The sequence below is a fragment of the Halyomorpha halys genome, unplaced genomic scaffold (genome assembly GCF_000696795.3).
Source record: "Halyomorpha halys isolate HHAL.00 unplaced genomic scaffold, Hhal_1.1 Scaffold531.1, whole genome shotgun sequence".
Lineage (NCBI taxonomy): Eukaryota > Metazoa > Arthropoda > Insecta > Hemiptera > Pentatomidae > Halyomorpha > Halyomorpha halys.
The window spans coordinates 1,014,932-1,036,399 of NW_027111171.1; the positions used below are offsets into that span (position 1 = coordinate 1,014,932).

The 21,468-nt window shown below is 28.7% G+C and overlaps 3 protein-coding genes across 4 annotated transcripts in view; 1 reads left to right on the top strand and 2 right to left on the bottom strand.

The window, feature by feature from the left end:
* Positions 1–6,046, top strand: part of LOC106683951 (carboxylic ester hydrolase) — a gene marked incomplete in the record, with an annotated part of 11,271 nt that extends 5,225 nt beyond the window's left edge. Inside the window, 6 exon segments of the mRNA XM_067049252.1 lie at positions 1,135–1,328; positions 3,533–3,668; positions 4,243–4,412; positions 4,539–4,680; positions 5,302–5,437; positions 5,845–6,046. Coding sequence (XP_066905353.1) covers positions 1,135–1,328; positions 3,533–3,668; positions 4,243–4,412; positions 4,539–4,680; positions 5,302–5,437; positions 5,845–5,995 — 929 coding nt within the window.
* Positions 4,676–21,468, bottom strand: part of LOC106683949 (serine-enriched protein) — a 109,679-nt gene continuing 92,886 nt past the window's right edge. For both annotated transcript variants that reach the window (XM_014425722.2, XM_014425721.2), the window contains 8 exons: positions 19,119–19,284; positions 12,667–12,800; positions 12,068–12,227; positions 10,910–11,085; positions 10,317–10,469; positions 9,932–10,110; positions 8,532–8,710; positions 4,676–4,905 (listed from right to left, as the gene is read on the bottom strand). In XM_014425722.2, the coding sequence (XP_014281208.1) occupies positions 4,871–4,905; positions 8,532–8,710; positions 9,932–10,110; positions 10,317–10,469; positions 10,910–11,085; positions 12,068–12,227; positions 12,667–12,800; positions 19,119–19,284 (1,182 nt within the window). In that variant the 3' untranslated portion in view covers positions 4,676–4,870. The remainder of the gene's footprint in view (positions 4,906–8,531; positions 8,711–9,931; positions 10,111–10,316; positions 10,470–10,909; positions 11,086–12,067; positions 12,228–12,666; positions 12,801–19,118; positions 19,285–21,468) is intronic.
* On the bottom strand, positions 15,005–16,261 carry SmE (Small ribonucleoprotein particle protein SmE). Its single transcript, XM_014425725.3, has one exon. It carries the CDS (start codon positions 16,163–16,165, stop codon positions 15,875–15,877), a length of 291 nt encoding a protein of 96 aa, XP_014281211.1. The 5' UTR covers positions 16,166–16,261; the 3' UTR covers positions 15,005–15,874.

Consider the following 21,468-nt stretch of genomic DNA (forward strand, 5'->3'; position numbering starts at 1 on the left):
CAACAAAAGAAGATCGTTAGTATATAGAGCTTGGTTAGTTTTGTTATAACTAAATTAGAATATATTTGTAAAACAGATTTAAATTTAATTAATTGAAATTATTGTAAATGCCTGTTCTGATTGTCTAGTAACAACACGCCCTGAGATTAAGAGTCTTGTTATATAATAAAATTAATTATTATCCATTTGATATTAGTGTTCTTAATTTGAACCCAAAGTTATCTTTTATATTTGAAAAAAAGTTTTTTTTATTTTTAATAAAAATATAATTTTTTAAAATTATTACAATATATATATGTGTTTTGCTATTAACAAAACATTTTAAATCCTAAACAAGTAACTGACACGTGAATACTCCTAGACAATGAACTCTCGTACCTAACAACCTCATAACACCAGCCTTAAATTAACTCATAAACTTGTACATCTAATATTTTTTACTTATCTATGATGAAAGCTGATGTTTGTTGTATTTAATCATTAGTATTGTTTCATTTATTCATTCCCCCAGTTGAACTGATAGCAAGGTTCTGCTTATCACGTTAGGTATTATCATTATGTAAACAAGCACTGAGATACTTTCCCAATATTGTGATATTACTTCTTATTATTAATTTTATTATCTTTCCTTTGTAAACCAGGCTTCTCAATTTACAAATTTCAAGCCGGTTTATGTTCTCCTTGATACTTGCACAACAGATATCTGTCAGTTGGAAAAATCCTTTATTGTTACATAAATGACAGGGATCTTGAGGGAAGGCTTTAGGTCATTGTATTAGAACCTGATTTGATATTTTTTTAATAGCTTATCGATGATATCCCTTCCCCTACTTCCGCCAGTAATGGTCTCATTCTATGGAGGAACTCTTCTGGGGCATACCAAGCCTTCATAAACCAGGTTAATCCTTACTTTTGACCAATGGATTTATAAAATAAATGAGAGAATCTTATTTTATGTCTAGTTCATTAAATTCTTACCCTCACTTCATTCCTGTAATATGGGCACTTACGACTATGGTTTGTTTTATTTTTCACTGACTGGCATTTCAAGTGCCCATAATAATTAACATGACAAGTTAAATGATTAATTTTTAATATTGGTAGTAGAAATATACCTTACTTTCTTCTGTCTAGCTTTACTCAAAGGATGTATCTCACAAAGTGGCATTGGTGGAAGTATTTGGTCACTGCATGTACCAGGAGATGCAAGACAAACAGCCATTGAATTTGCACAGCGAAATGGATGTGACATGCAAAACAGTTCGAAGGTCTTGTCCTGTTTACAGACTTTGCCAACTGAAGTTTTTATTCGGTCTATAGATGTCCTGGTAAATATTGAATTGTTTACTATAAATACATAAATTTTATATTTAGAAGATTTATTATAATAATACTACCTATAGTAGACATTACTAAATATGACTGGTCTGGAAAATTCAACTGTTGTCAATTCTGATTCCACAACTTAACTCACCATTCACAGATGAAAAATTGCGCATGGACCTGGCAATATTGCAACCAATGAAGGTCTACTGTTGAAACAGATGGAAGGTTAGGAATTCTTTATGTCTCGTTTCACAGTTTGCAGAAAAAAAAAAAAAAAGATTGCTTAAACAGGCTCCTGGTTACTCCCTTAATATTCCCCCAATTTGATTATTGCTGTGTGGTTTATGTGGGTGTCTCTGGGGATCTCGAAGCAAACTTAAAATGGTTAAATAATTGCTTTGTACAATTCATTCATCTTTGGGGTCACCAGGGATGCCTCTGTCACCCGATTTTATGAAGAGTTAAAGTGGATTTACCCCTCCTTCCGTCGTAGATATTTTCTTGCTTCCTTCCTTTACCAAGTTATCCAATCCCGCCGTCCATTGTACATCTCTGATATCCTTCAATATGTAAATCCTCAGTACATTCCTGCAATACCCGCTCACGGCCTTCAAACTTCTAATGTAACTGCACATCGAACCGCAGCCTTTGGTAGATCTTTCCCCATCCGTTCCTCTTTTCTATGAAATTCTATTCCCTCCTTTATTCGTAGTTCTAATACCCTTCCAATCTTCAAATCCCATATCTTCGACTACCTTCTGCCCACCCAATTCCGGAAGAATAAAAATTGAAAGTTTCAAAAAAGCTTTATATATTTCCTGTCTCAGATTTTTGTTTGTTATGGTAAATATTAGCAGAAATTGTATCCTTTCATTTATTATTTTTTAGTTTAATTGTATTTGATTTTTTTTTTCTTTTTATTTATTATCAGAATTCATCTATGTTTTATGATACGAATTGTGGTTTTATTTTATTTGTTCCATAATTATTTAATATATTCTGTTAATTATTGTTGTTTATTTCTATCTTTTCAAATTCATTGTTTTATTTTGTTTTATGAGGTTTTGTAATTTCATCTTTACTCTAAGGCTCTAAAGCCTAATTTTTACGCCTGTATATTATTCTAAAGGGATCAATCCCAATACAAATAAAGATTATTATTAAAAATCAATTACTTTAATGCCTAAACTATTTTTAAATCAAACAAACCAATATAATGTCCTAAGATTAGTGGAAATATCTTTCTTGTAGAATAACCTTTACTTGATCAGTTATTTCATTGTAAATACTAAATAAAAAGAAGTGTAATTTATATTGTAGAGGTCCTACAGATGAGCCCCAAAATGTTATGATTGAAATATTAACTTAAAAATAAAAGATACTTAATAAGGAAGATGTTGAGACAATATAATCCAACTATATAATATAAAAATCTTGCAGACATCAATCCTATATTATAAAGATAACTGAAATATTGAGAAACAATTTTAACCATATTACTTATGGTTAATTAATAACAGACGCCATAATAACAATATATTTAACTGGTACACTTAAAAATTTAATAATTTTATGAAATAAAAAATGGGGTAGAAAATAAAACTAACTTGACAAAACCAGTCAAAAATAAAATACAGTTAATAATTGATTAAGGAAATATTTCTATTTAGAAATAGAATCAGAATTGATTAAGGAAATAGATCAGAAAACTTTTTTTTTTAATTGATAAAAAATCAGAGATATTTAGTTTTTGATATCTCATACCTGCAACAGAGCGGAATGTGAGAACTGGCAACATGCGAGGGTTCACAATTTAAAGGCTGTACTAGTCAGGCCATAGCTATGTTGGGCTTAAGTGCAGCAACATGGCAGCTGCCTTATTCCATGATATGTATTATAGTTAAAGCACTGATGGTCTTTGCTCATAAATTTAATAAGTTTTTTCTGGAAATAACTTTTATTAGGATAGTACTGATGGCTTACTCCACAGTGGCGCTAAGTAAAAGATTCTTTTAGGAAAATTAATTGAAAAGATTTTAAATTTTAGATTAAATTCTAAAACAGAGAATCGTTAATTGTATTGTTTGTAAAGTTAGCGGAAATGTACTCAGAACCACTGTAAATTAAGCCATTAATATATCTAAAATCAGTTTATGTATTTATTTACTTATCATTGTTTCTGCCTCATCAGAAATTTAATTTTCAGCATTTATCCAATTTCCCGGGCCCTGTTATTGAGAACATTTCAGAAACTGCTGTAATTACACAATGGCCATCAACCCATTCAGATTTCCCTTGGATCGCAGGTGTTATGGCAAACGAAGGACAACTCTTTACTGAATGTATGTGTAAAATATCCTACGTACGTCAATAAACATCAATTGTTCCATATTCCAATTCTTTTAAGTTAATGTTATTAGATTAGTTTCATTTAATGCTAATTATAATAATGTACATGAAATCGTATATATAAAAAATTAAAACTAAAAATGACAAAACAAGTTGGGGTACGAAATAAATTTAATAACACATCGGCAAACCACTGAACCATCAAAATGAAAAAAAATAATTCGAATAAAAACTTCACTTTTAAAAAAAATTAAAATATAATATACTAGTGACGCCAGTGTGGACTTTCAAATAGATAAATAAATTTCTAGTTTATAACAAACTCCTTCCTTTGTTCACTATGAAATTTTTATAAATATTTTTTTAATTGCATTATAATATTTTCTTTAAAGTATTATTTTGCTCATTTTATAATCCTACCCTCCTTACCCTTCCCCCTCTCCCTAAAAAATATCAATATTCCAAAATTCAAAATGTATTTTGTAAATTTAAACAATTACGGAAAAAACATTTTGAACCCCATTAAAAAAATTAATTTGGGTATATAAGACAAATTTCATGTTTCAGATATAAAAGATTTTGCAACAACATCACAGAAATTAGCTTTTTATTTAGGAGGGAATATTGTGCTTGCCAAGGCTCTACGCTTACCTCATGCTTTTAGAGCAACTTATCAAATTACAAGAAGATTTTTTCATTTGAGAGACTTCTTCTGTTTACTCTCTGGTTACGAGAAGGTAAGAAAGGATATGTCTTTTTAAAAATATTAATGACACATTTTCATCTAGCTTGTAGATATGACTGCCTCCATGGTCTACAATATAGTTATGTATAAATTAATAGTTACTTATAATATGTTACAGTTCTTCACTGAATTATTTTGGCTTTATCCATCTTTTATGGCAATGGATAGACATGCAGGACCAAAGTATTTTTATAAATTTTCTTATACTGGAGGACCAACCTTGTGGGAACAAGCCTCAAATAAATCATTAAATATGGATGGTATGATTTTCGAACAATTTATTCAAATACCTGAAACCACATTATCAGTTTGAAGTATTATCTAATTATTTCTGAACCCAGTACGAAACCCACAGAGCTACCTCATCTCTTTTCCAGTCATTTTAAGATGGTGGTTTCCAACTTACAGAAGTCTGCAGCCCACTAAGCCAGATTTTGAACCATCCGTGTCTCACCCTACTCCTGACTTAGGCCAAAGGGTTGCCCCTGGAAAATATTTGATAATTAAATAGCTTAAAAGTGCATTCTGAGGAACTTTCATAATATATTTACCAGATAAAACCTTTCAGCTAACACTAAAGCATCAGTTCTAGTAAAAATAAAGCAGTTTTATCAATAATTCCTCACAAAATATAAGCTACCGAACACTTCCTGTGGCGTGCCACAAAGACTCTCGTGGCCTACCTATGGGCCAAGAACAACCAGTTGGGAACCACTGTTTAAAGATGTAGAAATCATTAACTATAAAAGTTATCATTCATAATTAGTAATTTACTTATCATTCATGTATGTATAAACCCAAACAGAAATTTTGAAGACAATTCTCAGATTGGAGTAATTAGTGATATTGGATAAAATCTTCTTTATTATTTGGTGTTGCAGGAGCATGCCATGGTAATGACGCCCCTTACTTTTTTGATCTCAGCAACTATTTTGAACCACAAGGTTGGCCAAGCCCGAAGGATATTAAACTTTCACAAAATTTAATCAAGATGTGGGTCAACTTTGCTAAGCATCAGTAAGTAACTGTAAAACAAACATCTCTATCTAAATATTGTGAGTAACAGAAATTTTTATCTACTAAGCAATGAAAAAAAGACAAACATTGCTTTTGAAATAAAATGGTACCTGAGAACAGAAAAAAAAAAACTTTCATTGAAAATTATTAAAAGCAACATTAAATGGAGTTATTTATTTGCATTTAGTAGGTATAACAATAGAATATATGACATACGTCATATCGTACATAAATTTATATTGATAAACATGTAAATTCTAATAACTCTTGGCCATTTTTAGAGAAAAAACCTGAATTACTTAAAAAATTATTGAATAAATTGAATTACAAATGAAAATCTGATCACATTAATGATGTTAGTCATGCTTTAACTCTATTTATACTGATTATAACTTTGTATTTTTCAGAGTCCCAGGTACAGATGTCCTTCAATGGGATCAATTTGGCAAGGATGCAAACTATTTAGAAATAACCAATTCAGGTCTTAATATGAAAAAATATTCAGATTACAAAGACATAATTGATTTTTGGAATGAAATACATTTACCAGTTCATTAATTGCTAAGTATATGAAATCTCCGATGTTTGAATACACTAAGTTATAAATTATTTGCTCAATATATATGTTAAACATCCTCTTAGCAACCACAACCTAGTTAGCAGAATAGATTTACCACTTACGAATCCTAAAATTCCTAATTATATTACTATTATTCCAAAGGAATAAAATGTGTCTTCACAAAAAATACTTTATTGAAAGCCAAAACATTTTCAAAGTCCTCCAACTCTGCAATCATCAACCATTTTGTTATGAGTGGATAAAACAAACACAAAATTACACATTTTTTTTTATCTGTTTGACCTTTTATAGGATTAATCTATAGGAATAATAAATTGGAAAATAATATAAATATACCAATATATGTCAGCGACTATTTTGAGATTTGTTGTCATCAAAGTTAAAAATAAGTTAGGTTAAATCATGGAAAGAAACATCTAGGGATGATGTTTAAAATAAAGATTTATTTTTCCATCACATTCTTTTTACTTTGTATACAGAATGTTTTATAAAATTTATTGTATAACTTATTTATTATTGTAGCAATAATACTAACTTTTAATTATTATTGTGAAAACATTTCAGTATCGTATAAATTTTTATTATTTATAAAGGTATTTTTTTTATTTATGAGCTCAATGGTAATAATATTCATTTTTGAGAATCATGATTTAAAAAATATTAATAAAAATTGTGATGAATTTTTTTTCAAGCTAGAATACCTGTCTCTCACCCTCAACAGTTTTTTGGGTGGATGAGAGAGGGAGTGGCTATCCTAATGGATTTATTACATTATAAAATTTTAACAAAATAATCAATAAATAAATAACACCAGTTCGAAAGAAGAGCTATGATTTAAAAGATAAGTTTTTATTTTACTTGTCAATTGGAATTTCATAAAAAAAAAAAAAAAAATAAATAAATAAACAAAATATTCTAAAAATGTACATAACTCACATTTAGGCTAAGAGAGCTATGAACTAGGCATCAATATAGAGCACTAGCAAGAATTATTTTTTCCAACATAGTGTATTTTGTTGAGGAATAGTACAATTCAGATTAGGTAAACTGAAACTTAGTTCATCAAATCTAAATATAACACTATACTATTTCCAATGTTAAGCACTAATCCTAGAAGTGAGCCATTATAATTCAAAGTAAAAAGGTTTGACTCAGATTTTTGTATGATAAAGGAAGAATGTATAATTAAGGTTATGAAGTGCAAGTCTTTGGAAAAAAATGAATTTTTTTAGAAATTTAGAACCTCTTTTCAAATAATTATAGATTTTGAGTTATACTTGCTTCGAAAACGATGATATTCTACTAGAATAATGATAAAATAATTGAAACAAACTGGTTATTGTTGAAATACATAATTTTTTAGCTACAATGCATGATTACCAGGAACTTAAATGTCTGATGGTTAACATAGTAATGGTAAATTATGTATCTATTTTAAATTATTACTACTTAAAAATAATAAAAAATGTATCATAAATAAAAATGAACAAATAAGATGTATAATAACAGCACCTAATACTAATTAGCATTGATAAACCATTAAATTTGACATTAAAAAACATTGAATGAGCTATACAATGTTAAATGAATATATGAATGGAATATGGTCCGGGTGCGGTAAAAAAAAACTCAAATAGTAGATAATTATACTATTTTATTGAGTTAACGTTTCGCCCCACGTTGCAGGGCTTCGTCAGGGCTAAAAAACATGGGGCGAAATGTTGGGTCAATAAAATAGTATAATTATCTACTATTTGAGTTTTTTTTTACCGCACCCAGACCATATTCCATTCATCTATACACACGGTCAATCAATAATCTTCCAGTTAAATGAATATACTTAATTTGGTAGACACTTTAAATGTAATATGTTATATATTTTTTAATTCTGTATATCTAATTCTCAAATGTTTTGAATTCATGATTTAAAGAAAAAAAATAATCATTTGGTCAACATAATAAGGGAATGAAAACAATAATAAAAAATAAATTTCTTATTGATCGAGCTACTGTTGATTTATGGTATTAGCACCATTTGAAGAACTCACAATTATGAACTACTTTATTAAACGCAAATCTAAATATAATGAAAAATATATGATTAATAAAAGTTAATAATTACACAAATTTTCTTAAATATTATAATGGCTTATGTTTTGATTTACATCGTAAATGGTAATTTATAAAATACAAAAAAGTATTAGTTTGATTTTATGGCGATTTGATTTCTATGCTATAAATGACTGATATGAAATACATTACTAAGTCTAAAATTAAATCAACTAATGATAGCATAGTATATTTACAGACCGGGTATGGCTCTATTAGAGCAGCCCAATGCTATGGAATACTGATGTAAAGCTATATTCATCCACTATTAATTGGCAACTTAAGAAAATATACATAAGTAATTATATAGTTTCGTATTATTTATAAGACATTTGTACTAGCGATAGGAATTCAAATGTTATGGAACTTTTTTATGCTTAGAAGATAGGCCATATAGTCATTTACCACCAACAGGTGTGAAAACTTCGTAGTCGAGAACAGAAAAATTGTAATCTCCCATTAGGATACTGGAAGAAGCATTATCACCATCATAAGAATGTGGTAGGTTTGAATATGAATCCATGTTGTTATTGCAATGGCTAGAAATAAAAAGATCAGCTCCAGCACCAAATATTGGGCCACATCTACAACAAAAAATATGAAAAACTATACTCAATGCAATAAATACCTTGATCATAGATATTCATAAATAAATACAACATGCAACATAAAAAAATCCTTAAAATTAGTTTCTATACTTAGAATCTCCTTTTTTTTTTTTTTTTTTTTTTAAATTTCTTTATTACCTGATCAGTCCTGGCTAGCCTTATGTGATTTTTTGAAAAGTTTGTCAGTTATTTTTTGACAGTTGATAGAGAGAGAGAAGAGATTTTTGTATTTGCAATGTTGTAATTATGAACTATTAAAATTGAAAATAATAAAAATCAATGATAAAAAAAATATAGTCCAGAGAAAAATAACAAATAATATTTATATAATTAGTAAAAAAAATTTACTTGTGTTGAAAAACTAATTACAGCAAAAGAAAGAAAAGAAAGGGGGAAAAAATAAAGTAACATAATGATAATAAAAATAAAGAGTTTATAACAGGATGCCTTGGACCAGCCGGGGGTCAGTGTACACATTTTAAGGTCCCCTGGGTCCAAATAATCTGGTCTCACAAAATGGACTGTGTGAACAGCCTATCTCATAGTGAAAAGTTATGCAAAAATGAAATCACATATTTTAGACAGGTATAAGCAACTTTTGGAAAAAAAAATCGACTGACCAGAAGTGCCACTTTGTAGAGTCAATTATTCATATTTTTTTGAATTTCTCAAAAACGGCTTTGACAATTTTGATTAAACTCAGAATATCAATGATTAATTAAATCGAAGAGTGCTTAAGCTTAAACAAGAAATTTTTAAAAATTCTTCCTCTAAAGTTATTTGAAAAAAAAATATAAACAGTTCTCATATAAAAAATAAACAGTATCAATAGAGATTATTAAAGAATTTTATGAATAACAAAAAGAAAAGTAGAAACATTTGCTTTGAACAATAAAAGCCGAAACCACCCAATCTTACCCAATTAAAGAAATAAAATTTATATTCATTACACAATACTTTCCCTTTCTATATATTCCATATATAGGAAAATAAAAGTAAAAAAATAGTAAAAGGTAAATAGTTTATGTTTGTTTGTCAAGTAAATAATGAAGTAGTCAGTACATATGAGCTGTTTAGAATTTTTTAGGTATTGTTTAAAAAAAATTAAATACGTATATATGATTAAAGAGAATACTAATAAGGAAATAATATATATGAATTCATAATATATATGTTCATTAAAAGAAAATAACTTACTCTGGATGATAACATATAGCAAATGGTTTTTTGACAATATCAAACTTTGTTGGAGGGATATCCTTATTATTAGCCAGAGTGAAGAGAAACGCACGGTCAGACTGGACATAATGCCCTTTTGCATTTGTCTTCCCCCATGGCACATCAGAAAATCCACCACAAATTTCACCACAGCTTCCCTACAATTAGAACAAATATTTAAAAATATTTTGATTGAATGAATTAAGATTATAATACATTTAAACTATGTCTGACAATCAAAATTCTTTTAACCAAATATGTATTAGATAGTGAACTTAATATATCTGGAATAAAATAACTTTTATAAAAAATATTATTATGTCAAGAGTTTTAATAATTTATGACATTACCACTTCATACTTACTAAAACAATAACATAGGTTGGAGCTACGTTGTCACAATGTCTATGAAAGCTGTCAGCTGAGTAACCATGAGTTGATGCTCTATAGACCAGCCGCCAAACTTGCTTGGAATGTCCATACCAGGAATTAAGCACTCGCTGATAACCCATCTTATCCTGGAATAGAAATGGATGGTAATACTAGGTAAATTAAATTACTATTAATTTATGCAAAATAATCATAATAATTTACAAATGCTCCAGAAAGAGTAATGGGAGTGTATACTTTTGAAGAATACTCTGCTTGTTTCTTGGATCTATCAGTATTTTTATTTTAATGACTTCATAAACTTAAGACCTTTAACTACCTAAGTATCATTACCAAGGTTATGAACCTATTACCTAACATAAAAAGTTCAAATTTGTGAAGTTAAACCTTACTTCTAAGTAATAAATGAAGTAACTAACCATAATATTCCTTTATGTGCAGAAAATTTTAATTTGTCGAATTTTGTGAGGCTAAGAAAAGAGTAAAAGTCTCGAAGTGACTAATTATTAACCCAGAAATACAATTAAAAATATCAATGAACATATAATAACTGATCTAAGACCCTTACCTGGACAAGAATATGTGAGCCTGGAAATAGTTTAAGAGACAACCTGGGTTGTAATCGTTTATCTTCTAAACTTTCTCTGAACTTGTTAGGAAGTGCTGCATACCGATATCTCTCAAGAGAAAGCTCCATGGGAACAGCACCTGTAGGTTCCACTTCTTCTGCAAATACTTGGCTATCTAAAAAAAAAATTTAACAAAAATACAGACAAACCGCAGTGAACAATAGAGAACAGTTATAGATTATAAACTATTCCAACATGACTTATAACTATTAATTATTGAGAATAAACAACTATTCATAATAACTAACCAAGTATATCTTTAAGCGATCATTCCAACTTAAGAGAAATCTAGTTAAAAAAACTATTGTGGTATTATTTTTATTTTATGCTATTTTTCTGTATATACAAACTTTGCTATAAGGAGGTTCTTCTTTAAAAAAAAAAAAAAAATTACATCTGACTACAAATATGTTTTATTATGTAAAAAATTATGTATTACCCTAACATTTCAACATCAATGAAATACAATTTTATATTATTCCAGGAAAAGATCAAATTATAGATGGCGAACATATTGCCTTTACAGGGAGACACTTTCTTATACTTCTGAACTAATTTATTCGTGTATTGTAAAAAAGTCAAATTGATATAAAATAGTATGCCTAAAATAAAAAGTTACAAAATACTTCAGGTCTATACTCTTGAAATACACTGGGCACAGAACTTGCTCCTGCCAACTTAGGCTAAGTCCAAACCTTAATACTGTCTATTAATTAATCAGCTCTTTTTTAATTATTAATTTAATTAATTAATCAACTCAATTTTTTGTATTAAATTATTTATTTAATAAAATATAGAAGGAATTAACCTTTCCATTATTTCTATCATACAATACAAATAATTTATTTTATACATTGTATATTTTAAATACTCTTTTAAAGCAGAATTCTAATAAAGATAAATGATTTGTTCATTGAACAAAGCAGAGGTGGAAAAATATGTAAACAATGTACATGCAGGTTTCCATTCATCAATTATCATGGTAGTAACAAAACCAGTAGACCTTACTTTTATAAAATAGTTTAGAACTAACACAATAAAAAATAATTCTAAGATAAAGATTTTATAATTTCAAAGATTCAATATAAATATCGTACCTATTAATAGAAGCCTAACATGATTGATAACCCCGTGAAGATGTTGACAAACCCTAGCTCTTTCTTCCTCAGTCCAATGTGCTGTAGGTTGAGTAACACCTGCTTGGTGCTTAGCCCAAGACAAAACGCATCGCCACACATCTTCTTCCTCCAATGCGACCTAAAATTATAGATAGTAATAGCTTAAGATTAGAATGGATAGTGGATGATTCAAAACATAATGCCAGGAAGGTATAATTCTTCCTTTTCTAAGGTTGTATTAAAATTTTATACCATTAAATTTGTTTATGAATGGTTGAAAATTAGTTGATTTTATTGATTGGTGTAAAACTAGTAATACTGGATCAAGTTCATAGTTTAGTTTTATTATTTGTAAGCAATTAAAAAAAAATTGTCATGCTTCTCACAGGCTTCTTATTTTTTTCTATGATGCTACAAATATGAAATAATTGTAATCACATATTATATGTTTTTTTAGGGAGGGATTAAATAACCTCATTTAGTGAAATATGAAATTTTTTAAAAAAAGTTTCAAATAACAGAAGGATCAAATACAAAAATAAAAATTATGACTGTCTATAAAATTAATGAATACCAACACAATCAGAAGATATTAGCTTGACAAGAGCATCTTTGGGAAGATTGAGAAAAGAGTTAGTTTTGACACAGTCCATAGCATTTTCTCCTATATAAGTGACGCATCGTTCAACAAATGATTTTGTTCCTTTTCCACCTAAAAAACAAGGAAAATAAATATTATGATTTCAGTAATATTCTGCAAGAATTTGCACAGAGTAACATATTTGATATCAGCCGAACAAAATGTTTGATGATTTGAAGATGAAAAATCCTGAACACCAAATAAAACATTAATAGTTTATTATAAAGCCATGAAGGTGACGGATGAAAACTTGGATTTAAACTCACTTTACCATTACCATTATGATTCAATAAATTATTTCTAAGAAAAAATTCACCAAAAATAGATCTGTAAACAAACAATTTATGCTAACGCTTTCCTGAAGATGTACTGTGATGCAGAAGATGAGACCTTTATAAAATTAGAGTAAACAGGACAGAAAATTGGTTAGCAAAATACTAATTACTTTGGTACCAAGAGCAGAAATAGAAAATGAGGTATAATTTTGGTGAGTCACACACTTTGCATATCTTGGCACTCTAATGAACTTCGGAAAAAATATTCAATGAGAAGTAAAGTATAAAATCCTCATTGATTCAATTATGTTCTCACTCTCAATAGCAAAACAGGGAGAAGAAACAGAGAAGGTCCTCTTAGAAGATTGGACATTGTAATATAAAGTTAGGGAGGTTATGTTGGGCTGGGCATATTACAGCATATAGCCCTTGAAACATTCTTGATACATGCAATGCAAAGAAAAGGTAGGCCAAAGTTGTGCTGTTTAGATGATGCACTTGCTCGGATCTGGATTCAAAATTTTAAGGTTTCAGCATAAAAGAGAAATGGATGGTGATGTTTGTCCTAAAATAAACAAACAAATAATTGAGGAAGTGGATGAAAGAAGGAACTTCAAAGCTGTGTTCATCAAATACAACTGGTCCACATAGCAGAACTTGAACGGCACCATGATGAAGTTAATATCCAAAAAGAAAAACCACAAAATTATTTTGCTGGTAACAATGTTGAAGGACTGCTAAATGTTTTTTAAAAGATTCATTCTCTAGTAATGTATGTCTTACATACTTTAGGTATGTTTACTTTTATCAATAAATACAAACTTTTATATTGCCATTTTAAATACAATTTTTAATTTTTCATTGGGCTCATTTGATCTGACAGGCATTTGGTATTTGAATGTTGCACCCAATGAAAGGTTGGATATGACCTTATAAGTGATTCAGAGTAAGCTTAATGTTCAAGAAAAGACATGGTTAGTTTTACAGAAAGATATGCAACATTTATTTTTGCTTTTTTTATCTTCTATCATCCCATTTCTTGAACATTTTAGAATATCTTAGACCTTTTTTTAATGGAACAGTTCTTTAGTGCCGGTTCAACAAAGGGCCCATGATGTATGAGCCCTCCGGGGTGCACCCAACCTCATAAAGTGGGTGCCGTTAATTCTAGCGGTCGAATGTGATTCTGACCAAATCACCTCTTTACACAACCATTGGTCTAGTAATGATACTTTCTTACAAACTATTGCATCACTACCCTTCATAGATTACATTCATCTGTAGTGGAACAGATTTAATTTTAGCAAGTAACAGTTTTTGTTAGATAGCAAGCAATAACTAAAAACCAAATTTTTTTTTAATAAAAAAAATTTGTCTTTGTTAAAATCATTTGAAGGGGGTTCCAAGTGGCTTATCAACTGGAAGTGCCTTCACCGTTATATCAAAGTAAAATTAAATGATCTGATATTAGTGGCTAGGTTTTATTTTCATTGAAATCATCTCATGAGGCTCAAGTGCCGAATAATCAAAATAGCTTTATAATGTAAAAGACAATATTAGTCCAGGTTCAAAAAGAGACTTTATGGGAAGAGTAGAAATATAGATGACCATTAGAAGGCCAGATTATATAAAAAATAATATATTAAATCAAAGGAGGCAATAGAAAGTGACGAAAAACATGAATAAAATTAATTTATTAACAATTTTTCATGTTTTCATGGTTGTTATAATAATCAGTTTCTACTTTTGCTAACCTTTATAGAAATTGATTTTTCCTGGATGAATCAAGAGATTTATAAGTGAGAGGTGGATGAGAATGGTAAGTGAAACTTGCAGGACACACTGCACCAGATTTATTTATACTTCACCTGACTGAATTAAAATAAATTATCATTAGAAATTACAATCACAGTGAGCTTTGAATACTTTAAACAAACCCAAACAATTCATTATAAGGAAAATTTAAAATTTGGAAAAATATACTTTGAATAAAATCACAAGTAAAAAAAAAAAAAAGATTTATTTTAATGAATGAAACAAAATCTCAAGACTGTAATATGATACAATTCAATAGATTTTTTCAATACAAAATCTCCTCATATCTACAACAATACGAGGTGCATAATATATGTTATATGCAACATTACATCTTATTAATAATATCCATGGTCACAATGATCAAAGTAAAGTTAATGCTAAAATGTCTTCTTTTTAACAGTAGAAGATAAAAATGTTGGATGTAGTTTATGGTTGGCTTACGCTTCAAAATCATCAAGACAAACAGATATTAAGATTAAAACTAAAATTCATATACTGACTTTTAAGTAAATAAAATTTAGAAAGCAATGTGTACTTAGAATCAATCCAACTTGGGAATAAATTCTAGTCTGTAATTAAATAATCACAAAATATTACTTTAAAACACAGCTTTGTGTTTTAATATCAATACACTTGTTTAACATATAAATTTTCAATGGAATAATCTTACAAAAATAAATATGTTAGAATTTCACATTCATATTTAAAGTTATTTATTTTGTCTTATCTTTAATAAAAAGGACCATTAGCATTTATATAGGTGGTGAATTAAATAATAATACATAGTACTTAAGGTTTTGGGAAAGATAACTAACAAGATACCAATCTAGTAAGAAATATAAAATAAAAAAATTAGATGAGACTAAATCAAAAACCAATTTTCACAGTTAATAAATAGAATATAATATCTGTAAGAACATAATTAACAAATGAAAATCTCTCTCCTCATTTAGAAGAAGACGAAATAACTGTCATTTTGAAAACAAGTTGTTGGATGTTTTCACAACATTAATAATAAATCACTTTTGAGAACACAAAATAAATAATATGTTTTTAAGTTTCCATATTCTGAGGGTTAACATTTTGAATTAAGGTTATATTGTCTCCTTTCATCATTATTCTGCCTAAAGGCCTCCTGTTGTTCGTCTTAAGATTGAATTCTTCAGCGTCATCTAAAACAAGATTCATATACTCGTCGAAACCTACAATGTGCCCTTCAATCCTCAGATTAATGTTTTCATACAGCCATACTTGTACTCTTGATCTGTTTTGTAGATACCTGAATATAAGGTTAATGGGTTGAACCATTACCTTTTGAACTTTTTGAGGTCCTTTATACGACATTTTAGTGACTTTTCACAGCACAAACTCAAAACAAGCTTCACTAGAGAAACACAAGCGATAAGGTAAGGTTTTAGAACCGGTTAAATATGGCGGCGAGCAGTGTTGCCATTACAACAGCAGACAAAAGCAAATCACTCCAACGTGTTATTTAGTGTTTCTATGTTAAAACTACTAAAAAATAAATAAAGATAGTAAAAAAATATTTTAATAATTATTTATGAACAGAATACATTTAAAATGCTTTCAACCAGTTGCTCTATATGGCCGATATAAAATAAAAGAAAGAGGGGCACCTACAAAAAAACTAAAATTCTTTCTAGCAGAATTAATGGAAACATTTAAACAATATTTATTCAATGAATTTCTAATTAGTTAAGGGAATGACAAACTTTGCATTTTAAATCTAAATAAAAAGGAAAATGATTTTGAAAATATAAATTTAGGATATAAACTGAATTTAATTGTACCTATAGGGTGAATATTTATTAAATTTGAAGAAAGAATTTCAAACCTTATTTAATAACAATGTTAATCCACAGTGAAATATCTTTCACATCTATATTAAAAAATGGAATTTCTTTTTCTGATGACACAGGAAAGAAAGGTTCCTGAGAGCTTATACAATGGTTTCCCAAACTTTGATCTGAATCAAAATTTCCTTTTCTTTCTTTAATTTTATTCAATTACTTATTTTAGTTTCTATCTGCCTCAGAACCAAGTAAAATTATATTAACAATTTTTTTCAATTATTCCTTTTAACATTTAAATCTATTTTCTACTTAGAAACCAAATATAAATATAAAACAGATATGTAAATCCTTTCAAAAAAGCTTGCTTGATAGTATCTAATACACTCAAAACGCAATATACTATTCAATATAAGTTATTTGTCAAAAGATGCAAAAACCAGTATTTTTATGTTACTTCATTTACCTGAACTAATTAGATATTTAAGGCTTTTATTTACAATCAGATCTGATTCAAACTTATAAAGCAGACCTGTAAATATTTAAAATTTACTTACTTGTTAAAATATGTTCCAAAAGAAATAATTTTGAACAAATGTCAAGGATTTAAACCTCTTATTTTAAGAAGCTTTGCTAAAAAGAAAGCCAGCAAAAAATTACACCAACCTTCTGACAAAATGTACTCATCAATTTTTCAAGAACAAATTTAGAAAGAAATCCCTGTATTGAACTAACAATTTTTTGAATGAGTACAGAGGTCATTTCATGGTCAGAGAAAAGGAAAACAAACAATGGTATCTCCTTCTTTAACCAACCAATATGACTTACAATATTTCTTAAAATCTTCTTTATCCATGGCCAGCTTCTTCACTTCGCCTACGACACTTCTGTTATGAGGTCCTCCCACTTATTCCTCGGTCATTCCCGTGGACGTTTTCCCTCAGTTTTTGCTTCCCATATAAGTTTTAGGAATCTATTGATTGGAATTCTTTGCACATGACTGAACCAAGTTAATTCTCTGTTATGTATATTTTCTGTTAGCAGTTTCTGTCCTGTTTCTTCTTTTATTTTTCAACTGGCCGAATCTAGTTTTACTGAGAGCTTTCCTCAGGAACTTCATTTCTGTAGCTTGTATTTGGTTTTCAAATTTTTTAATACTCAGAAAACTTTCAGCTGCATAGATCAGTGTAGGTATATAGACTTATATATAGACAAATGTTTATATACTGTCATGTTTGTTTAAACTCCAATTCCAGTTTGCTGATTATAATGTTATGGAGTTGGTGGTACACTTGTTGCTTTGCTTATGCCCTGGTTTATTTCGGAATCCAACCTGCTATCATTTGTAATTATGAATCCAAGATAATGGTACACTTATCAATCTGTTCCAGATTCAAGCCTTTACAATTTACAGTTCCTTGTTGCCTAGGACCATTCTTAGATACCACCATAGGTTTGGTCAGGCTGATAGGCATTCCTTTTCTTCTCAGAGCTTTATCCCTTGCTTATACTGCTTCTTGAAAGGCTCCTCTGATTCCTGCAATTATGAGAACTTCATTGGCAAATACTAAATTCTAGATACACATGGGATGCACTTTTCAATTTCCTGCTTTCAATTACGGACTTCTTAGTTTAGCTTCCCGTATTATTCTGTCCATGTAGATTACAAACAATAATGGGCCAAGGCTTGCTATACTCCTATTCCTTATTCAAGTTTGTCTGATTTTTTGCCATTGGTTATAACTATCCCATATACTTTTTGATATAGGCTGAAGATTGCCTGAATCAGGTTAAAGAGAACTTCTTTATCTTCTAATGCCTTCTTAAGTTCTGCCCTTGGCACATTGTCAAATGCCCCCAAGAGGTCTAGGAAAGTGAGGTGAATCTTCTTGTCCTTTTCAATAATAATTTGTATAACTTATCCATTATATAGCGAAGTGTGAAAATATTGTCCCATCTTTGCCGGCCTGAATGGTGCTAGTTCTTCCAGAAGCTCATATTCCACTATTCTTCTTAATCTTCTTTCTAGCATAATGGGGTAAATAAGTGGTAAACTAATTTCAGAGTTACAGATGATAGGCATATAGCCCTGATAGTTTAAAAAAAAGATCAAACAAGTATAAGAAAACTAAAACAATAACATTAATTTTTGGAAACAAAAAAGTCTAATTAAAGAAAATGACCTGTCTTGCACTTTAATAGCAAATTCATGGAATGCAAATAATAAATGAAAATAGAATTAGTTCATTGATCACAAAGAACAAAATCACATATTACATAAATTATAGAAAACACAGTAACAATACTTCTTTTTTTTTTTGTATTGCGAAATAAGTATCAGTTTCAACATTGTTTTAGAAAAAAATAGGCCACAAAAGTACTATAGATGTTTTAGGATAATTGAAAGCCGATTTTGGCCTGAATACAAGGTAATAAAGGGTAAAAAGAAAAAAAAATTTGTAATAATATAAAAAACACATTCTTACCTGAAGCTCTGTCTTGTATTTCCAAAGCGGCAGCCAAGAAAGTACATGCATTCAATACAGATAAAGTAGAAGTAACATGGTCTTCACAAGTTACTTTTAATTCCTCAACTCCCAGGTCTTGAGCTATTGTCATCATTTCAAAAACTCCACTGTCCTGAAGCATTATCTGGTAAAATAAAAATATTAAAAATAAACTAGTTATGCTAAACCTGATATAAAGACCATTGCCTGTTAGAAGTGAAATTTCTTAGGTTATAGCATTCGTAGATGATTTTATTATATGAATTTTATCAAGGTAAATCTTTCATAAATAAATGAAAATCTCTTATTTATTCATTAATTTCCAATAACTCATACTCCAAGAAATAAATTATGGGTTAATAGTAGCTAGAGAATAATACAAATCATTTAGAATGTAAATTTTCTGGATAATGAGAGAATATAGCACCGATGGTATTGCCTAATTTCAGACTGACCTTTGTCAGTATTCAGTTCTAGCTTCAATTTTTCTTATTGAAATAAGAATTGAAATTTTTCTAATTATTCTCTAAAGCCTCTTTCTCTTTCTGTATTGGTCTTTTTCCATATTTCACTTGTCACACAATTGAAATTATTTTAATAACTAAAAATATTAAGTAATAACTAAAATGGATAAAAACCAGCAGGAATAAGATGGAATGTATATAATGAATTTAAAGAGTTGAATTAAAAAATATTGTTTCGACATAACACAAAAGTTATAATACATGAGGAGAAGATGGTTGGGGGTGCAGAGAATAACACAAATAAGTTTAAAAAAAATTATTTATTAGTGTCAACATTTCAGCCATTATTTCTAGCTTTCATTAGGGCTAAGAACAAAAAACAAGATAACGACCAGTGAATAAAGGATATATAGAAAGATTAAAGTAAATAACTGTACAGAATCAATAAAGATAAAAATAAAGTAATGAAAGAAGTGGGAAATAAAACGTAAATATATAGGTAATTATAATAATATATATGGTGAAAAAAATTAATAATGTGGGTATGGGAGAATAGAGAAGGAGAAGGGGGTAATGGAAACATAAGAAAACAGAAAACAAACTTATGAAGTTAACATAAACAAAAGTTATGATGTTAATAATGTAAAAAAAAAAAAAAAAAAAAAGGGGATATCTGATATGTGAATATGTAAATAATAAAATTAATATGGTTTATACATATTAAGGAACTTATATGGCTTAATAATGAAAATGGGAATAGACAAAAAAATATAATTTGTATGTATCACCTAATTTAATTACTCTATCATGCCTAAAGACGTTTCACATCAATAAAAATAACCGAAATTCTATGAAATCAAATCTAGAAAATGAAGCAACATTTGACATTATTTATCACTAACCTTCAAACGCTTTTAAACAGAAAAAGGATTGTTCTTTTAATTGAGAAACTAATTTAATAGTATACCATTACTATTCTGAGGTTGGAAGGTTTGTTTCAAATCTGTGTTAAATGGTATGGTCTTTTTACTATCTATAAATAACAATAAGATGGTAAAACATCCATAATTTAATATTAATAATTTGATGCTCCTGATTGAAATTGGTGACATAATAAAACAATGGCATAGTCGACTAAAACAAAAAAAAACATTTTTTGAAGAAAATAGGTAAAGGACTTCAAAACAATATTTAGTTAAACCATTCAATATCTTATTTTGAGGACTCTTGAATGGAGAAATATTATAAATGTATTGATAGTAACGACAATTGAAATTGCAATGTTTGAAGTTAATCAAAATCCCAAGATAAAAACTTTGATAGTAACATATTGCAAATATCATAGCATGATGGAAAAAAAAAAGTGAACAATTGTTTTAATTCGGTTTTTATAAATAACAATAAATTTTTTTATTTAGTTTTGAATAAATTCTTATATTTAAGTGATATTTAAAATCGACTAAAAAAAAATAAATTAAATAAATACAGGTTGTCATATTAAAAATTGAAAATGAGATCATCACATTAAAACATATTATTGAGTAAATAGTTATGGACTATGAGGAAAAGAAAAAATAAAGAAACTTTCCTTAGAGTTTTTTCAACAATAAAAGCAATTCTCATCTGAACTCATGCACTTTAGAATGGCCCCTCCCCATTCCTTGTTAGCCCCTGGCTATAGAGCCCCAAATGTATAAACCGCCTTCAGCGGACCCAGCTTCCACATCTTATAATGCCACAAGGCAAAAGAAGATAAAATGTAACTATCTGTATATATAATCCTTAGTTTTAAGTACTATATATTTGTAATTGTTTATAATAAATAAAATTTAGGAGGTAAGAAAAAAGAAAATAAATAAATAAAG